At 36.4% G+C, this 7,315-nt stretch overlaps 1 protein-coding gene across 1 annotated transcript in view; it reads left to right on the forward strand.

Annotated features, from left to right (window-relative positions):
- Window positions 1-7,315, forward strand: part of LOC108308657 (hedgehog interacting protein) — a 94,632-nt gene that overhangs the window by 73,985 nt on the left and 13,332 nt on the right. Inside the window, exon 11 of the mRNA XM_017534555.2 lies at window positions 1,529-1,610. Coding sequence (XP_017390044.1) covers window positions 1,529-1,610 — 82 coding nt within the window. The remainder of the gene's footprint in view (window positions 1-1,528; window positions 1,611-7,315) is intronic.

Genomic DNA, 7,315 nt, shown 5'->3' on the forward strand with positions numbered 1-7,315 from the left:
ATAAGTATTAATTCTCTCGCTTACATTCCTTTGCTTTTTACTTTCATTTTTATTTTTTCTATTGTGCCTACGTTTTTAGTACAAACTGTGTAACATCCTTTTCAGAAGTAGAAAAGTAGCAGGGTGTGTTTAGTGCACAATAATGGAGTGAAAAAGAAAAATATAGACTAAATCAAGGATTATTTCATGAGAGAGGACCAAATATAAATTTTAAAACTTATTTAAAGCTGTAATTATAAATATATCTTCTAATTTTCTATTCACATGATCAATTCAATACATAGAATTATATGAAAGTAGTGGTGATAAATGGGGTGGTTTCCTCCTACAAGAGTACCCCGTCTGTTGTATTTCACCAATTTGAACACAACTAACATCAAGAGTTAGAGTTTAGAGAGTTGAGACTGAGCATCAGGGTCTCTCTCTCTCTCTCCCCCCTCCAATGTTTATTTTAACATATTGTGTTGTACTTTCATATCTCCTAAAAAGCTAAAGATTAAGAAGGTGCAGCTCAATTTCATGTGGCCTCGAATTGTCAATTAATACTAACAACTTGATAACCAACACCTATCAGTCTTGCACATAAATAAATCAAGATAAAACTTGGCCATTCAATATTCATTCTACAAATATTTATTGAACACCTTCTGTGTGCCAAGCTCTGTTCTAGATGCTGGGGATGCAGCAGTGGATAAAGAGACAAAAAGTCTAAACTAGTGTCATGAAATTTATGTTGTAAAGGATAATGAAAATCATTTTTAAAAAATACTGCCTATAAATGGGTAATAAATACTTTGAAGAAAAATCTAGCAGTGAAGAGGAATTGTTGGGAGTTGAGGAAGGCGCAATTTTAAAGTGCAGTCAGGAAAGGTGATATTTAAGTACAGCCTTAAAGGAGGGGAAAAAGATTGATCTAGCGGAGACTCACAGAAAGATGGAGCCTGTGACAGGAGCCTGGAACAGCAAGAACCTGAAACAGGAGGCTGAGCTGGGAACCTGCCTCCCATGTGTGAAACCACAAGCAGGTGGGGGCTAGAGAGGAGTGAACAAGAGGGCAAAATGTTGCAGATGAGGTTATAGCAACAAGTGCTTCTGTCAGGACTTGCTTTTGCTCTGAATGAGATAAGAAGCTATTGCAGGACATTGAAACAAATGACTGTGATTTAACTTACATGATCTAACTTCTTTGAAAGAATTGCTGTGGCTAGTACGTTGAGAATACACACAGAAGAACAAGAGTGGCAACAGGGACCTCAGTTAGAAGGCTGTAGTCATAATCTAGGTGAGAAATAATATCTGCTTGCACTGAGTAGTGGCAGGATATTGCTACTACTAAAAGAGTGACTGGAATCTGGAATTCTGGATGCATTGTGAAGGCAAACTTGTAAGACTTTTGCATAATCTTTAGGCAAGGGATTTTCTTGTGGATAGATGGAGATAGATTTACATATAGAATATCTGCCAGGCAATAGGAAGTAAGGTTCTGTACTGCTGTGAATTTGCTTATTGTTATTTCTTTCTTTAACAGGTGAAGTTTACATTTTATCAAGCAGTAAAAGCATGACCCAGACTCACAATGGAAAACTCTACAAAATTGTAGATCCCAAAAGGTGAGATTTCTTTCTGTCCTATTAAGCCAAGTAATTTTCTTCTTTCAGTTATTTTAGTTCATTCAATTAATGACAGAAACATTACAATTAGCAATCAGCCAAGATGTCCACTTCCGCCATTTCCTTATGCTCAGCACTGTCCTGAGAGGATCCTCTTCCCCTGTCTAAGATGACTAATGCCATTATGCAGAGCTTTAAAAGCTCATTCATGTTGTTCTTGCTGTCATCACAGAGCAGCGTTATATTCATGGAATCAGAGTCCTCAGTTAAAAGCCAGAGAGGAGACTGACATGTGAGGCAGTGGCTTAGGCTCTGGTGTTGGAAGCCATAAACCCTCCTTATTGCTAAGAAAATGAGAAACGTACTGGCAGACATGACAGCTGCTTAGTATGATTTTTGCTAAGTAAACAGGTAAGTTACTTTGGCAGTTCAACATCTGAGCCTCATTTGGAAACTATCTGAAAAGCTCACAGTGCTCACGAAGACTGTAGTGACCAGACAAATAAAAACTTAGGGAGGGTTTTGTTATTCGCTTCAGCAAAAGAAAGATTTGAATGCTTTAATCCTTTAAAGAGTATGTTTATCTTACCCCTGGTCCTTCCCACCCACCCTTCACAACATGTATACATAGGTACTTCAATCATCTTGAATCATTACTAGTCCATTGTTAATTTCATGGATCAAACCTGAGCTATCAGAAGCTGCTAAAATTATATGTTGTCAAAAAGGCATTAGTCATAAATTTAGAAACAGCTAACCATAAAAAAACCTAAGGATCATCACAGACACCACTGTTGTTGAACACTAGGAGTTATCACTCTTCAGCCACACTGTGCTGCAAATTTCAGATTCCTCCTGCATTATTTTCATGAGCCCATTTTCAAATTTCAATTTCTGAATTTCAAGTTTCTTTCAAAAGAATTAATTCTAATAATCTGAAAAGTTTACTAAGGACATTTAAAAATATTCTTTGCAAATTGTAAATTTCGTATGTTTTTCTGAGATTTTTGCCCATTTTGTGATACCACAAAATGCTTTTCTGAGGGAAATGTAGATTTACATCGACTCTTGCGGAACAAAAAGAAGAATCAGTTCTAAACAATCTCTGGGCAGTATCACATATCACAACTTGATAACATTTCTTTTCTATTTAACAGTATACACTTTCCTTCATAGTAAGAAAAATACCCATCTATATGCTATAGCGATTTTTTTCCTCAAGTGTGAAATTAATGACCTCCATAAGAAAAGTAAAGACATTAAAGAAAAAAAATCAGACACTTAGGGGATTGTTGAAGTTGACAATCTTAAGAATAAAAATCAAACTAATGTTAATTCACAAAATAGCAGCATTCTAAAGATTCATAATGAGGTGTAGGGATTTCACTCAGATCTAATACAATTAGTTTCAAAACAGTCATTGCTATTCCATTACACTAAGCTGATATGTTTTTGCAAAGTACCTGGTAGTATCGTAATGGATTCTCTCTCCTCACAAAAATCTTTCTCTCTTCATCTGGATTGTTTAGTCTGTGGCTGAGTTGAGGTGAATTTTACACCTTCAATCTATTATTAGTGTCTAATTACCAAGGTTCCCATAAGGGACCTTGGCTTTGTGATCTTAGCTCTCCTCTAGTAGGGTGGTCTCAGAGTGACATACCTGAAGCCCTGACTTATTATGGTGCCTGCTTCTAGCGAGTCATGTCATGTGGGGGGCTTGGGTTAAGATTTGTGTTTGCTTTTCACGAGGTGGGGGAAGTGGCAGAGTCCCAAAGACATCGTCCTTGTACACAGACATGAGCATAAATTCCAAAATTAAACTGACTATAAGAAAACAAATGTTTTTATAAACACTTGTTGGGAGCCTCATGCTGTTTTGATTTGGCCATCAACGTTTATTATTATAGTATTTCTTCCTAGATGAGTTGAAGTTCTATATAAGCAGACACTTAAGTATATGAACAGGATTATTTTGGAAACAAACTAATTATAAGCATAGTAGTGTTCAGGATGTCTGTGTTAGAGCAGGATTGTTTTTCTAAAATTTTTGAGGCAGAATTTTATAAAAGAATCTTATCGACTAAAAAGCAATATATAGACATGTCTTGTTATACCACAAATTAAACTCTTAGGTTAATTATATTCTTGCACTGAAGCCCCCAGACTTGTTAGAATAATGTTTTCAGAATAACTTTCAAACATCAGTTGATTTGTGGCCCAAGAAGATAAAAGCAGCAAATTAGGAAATTATTATTTTCTGTATTATATGCCATAGAAGTTACACTCTTACCATAAGATTTATGTTTTTTCTATTTTTCCCTACATGTGCGTGCATGCACACACACACACACACACACGCACACACACACAGTGAGGGAGTTCAGAAACCATAGAAACTATATATGCAGTATCTCTTAAATCATTTTGGCAAAAATAGATAAGGTTCTAGTATTACCATCTCAGTCTGTAAGGAAAATTTGATCTAAGGCTATAAGTTACATAATCATTTACATAAGTTTCAAATCAATTACAGTGTGCAGCCATCTCAGAAAAGGATGGTGAGATACCCTGTTGTAAAAATTAAATGCCATCATTTAGCATGGAAAAAAATAGAAAATGCCTGGAACTCAGAAGTTAATTTAAGGAAAAAATAAAAGGAAACAAAAGGAACATTCCAAGGAAACAAAAAGGAATTAAGTTTGCCTCCATGTTAGAACATTGTATACACTTCTGGAATATCTTCAGGGATTGAACAGTCACATTGTGTGGCAGAGCAGAGTTAGGGTCAAATCAATACCAATCATCCAGTTGGCTCAGTCAACTCACAAGATCCATAAAGTCTCTAGTACTGAATCCAGCATGCCATAGGCTGGGGGTTCCTACAGCTAGCACCTCTGGAAAACAAATTTAGATGAGCTGCCACAAAATCTTGGCAATAATTTTACTTTCACTTAGTAGTGCCATCTGAAACCAGTCAAGACTGGGAGAAAGTCTAACTGGATAAGACAGGGAGTGGATTGATCTGGTCTCTAAATCTTCCTTAGTGTAGCACCCAGCACAGATTATTTCACCATACTGTGCCCCTTTGTCCATAAAATAATATATAGGTGATATTTCTGTCCCTGCTGCATGCTACAGAGGGCTGTGAAGGTGATTAAATAATATATTTTAAACATATTACATTCTTTAGTAATTTTTGTGTGTTTATTCTAGGCATTCCAGGATTATTTTCAGGTGATCTCTCAACTTTTAAGGTTCCTTTAGTTCCAAAATTGGAATACAGACCTTCATGGAGCTTCTAAGAACTCCCAGTATGGCCAGGTGCAGTGGCTCATGCCTGTAATCCTAGCACTTTGGGAGGCCGAGGCGGGTGAATCACTTGAGGGTCAGGCATTTGAGACCAGCCTGGCCAAAAAAAGTGAAACCCTGTATCCACTAAAAATACAAAAATTAGCTGGGTGTGGTGTGCATGCCTGTAATCCCAGCTACTCTGGAGGCTGGGCAGGAGAATCACTTGAACCCAGGAGGCAGAAATTGCAGTGTGCCAAGATCACGCCACTGCACTCCAGCCTGGACAACAGAGTGAGACTCTGTCTCACAAAAAAAAAAACTTTCAACACGTAGTTTTCAAATGTCCAAATTATACCTTGGATGCTTGCTCTTTGCTAAATCCTTTTAAAATTACACAAATGTTCCTGGGGGTGGAAATAAAAGAATTCTGACAGTTATGTAACTTCCAAGATTTATTTTTATAGAACACAAATTTTTTCATGGTATTGACAAATATTCTTTAATTTTTCTTTTAGATGAACTTAAATCAAATGACTTTTTTGTTTTGAAATGTTTCCAGGCTTTATTTCTCCAGGAATTTGTAAAGGAAAATTATTCTCCATCATGTTGATTTAATTACTATATACTCACTCTTGCTATATTTTAACATACCATTTATCTGTTACCCAACCAAGTCACACAGACCATTCCCTTAAGACGCCTATAAATTAACAATGCAAATTCCAGGCTCGAGAGGTCATTTTACAGAAACATTGTATTCCCAAACTCCTCTGTGACCAATATCCAAAACTTCCCCTCATACCTCTTCCCCCTATGGCCCACTTACTGTCCCTTGTTTATTGTTTTCTTAATATCTTCATCCTACTTCTTATTACACTGGATGCTAAAGAGTGCTTTTTTAAAAAAAAAAAAAATCACTTTATAAGAGGATACCGTTCTGTTTATCCTTCACATATGTCTCAGGGAGCCAGCAGGCAGCTCTGCCATCCTAAAGAAAGTCATACATAATAGAGCAGCTTTAGCCCAATAAGCCAGTCTAGTCCCAATTCATCAGTCAAAGTTTTATGCAAGTGGCCCCCCTAAGTTGATAAATTCCCACAGTGCCTGTTGACCCAGCTGCCAAGTCCTCTTGCAGCAGGTGGTGTTTTCATGGCCACCCTGACAGTAATACAAACTGTTTAGCAGCTCCATTGACCTTTCAGCTATTAACAGGGATACAGGCTCCACTAGGGACTAGTTTTCAAACATGACAGAATTTCTTAACACTAGAGGTCATGAACAAGTATATGCCCTATAAAAGTCCATTCAGCATGGTGGATTTGAAGTCTAAGAGACAAGGAAACATTTTCCACATTTCTGCTATCATCATTATTCTATGTATCCAGTAACCAAAGATGGATATACACTTATCTGACTGATAATATTTTATTCTCAGTATACTAGATTTCCTGTTGTGGTGCACAATACCTTTTCAACTAACAAATCCCTCCCAAGCTGCCATATAGCATCTGAAATTTTAGAGATATACTACAACAGAATTGGATAAGATCAAAGTCAAAACTTCTAATGAATGGATGAGCATGCATACATAATAGATGGTAGCAGCCTGAGCATAACTAAAATTTTATTTATACTTTAGCAAGATTTGCATACATGTACATGAGTACAGACATACTTAAACATACGGGTAATACATGCAATGTTATGTAGAACCATCACCTATTTCAAAATAAATAGAAACTATTATATAATAATTTACGAAAAAACCTTTGTGTGTCTGTGTTATTTTGAAGTGCTTATGTCCTATTTTTAAAAACCATCATATGCTTTTATTCCCAATGCTGACAAATGTGTATTTATAAAATGCAAAACTACTTCTATTTCTCCCCTTGTTGAAATCCTTCACTGGCCTCTCACAATTGTTAAAGATGACTCTAAAACCTTAATTTTCCCCAACTTTAAGGTATAATTGACAAATAAGAATTGCATATGTTTACAGAGTACAACATGATGTTTTGATAAATGTTGTGAAATGACTCAGTCAAGTTAACTATACTTATCGTTATTTATGGTGAGAATATATATTAGTCTTCCTGTATGTATATGTATATATCCTATTTCCTGGAAATGTGACATATGAGCCCAACATTCAAAAGAATTTTCTGTTTTATACTAAGTAGTCACTCTTAAGCTATCAATTTTGAATCTTAGAATATCACCTTTAGTAATTGGAGAGACTGCTATGAAAACTTGACTGAATTGCCACTTCCAATTGGCATTCATTTAAAAAGATATAAAATGGCCGGGCGCGGTGGCTCAAGCCTGTAATCCCAGCACTTTGGGAGGCCGAGGCGGGTGGATCACGAGGTCAAGAGATCGAGACCATCCTGGTCAACATGGTGAAACCCCGTCTC

This window comes from Cebus imitator, unplaced genomic scaffold, assembly GCF_001604975.1.
Source record: "Cebus imitator isolate Cc_AM_T3 unplaced genomic scaffold, Cebus_imitator-1.0 Scaffold4, whole genome shotgun sequence".
NCBI lineage: Eukaryota > Metazoa > Chordata > Mammalia > Primates > Cebidae > Cebus > Cebus imitator.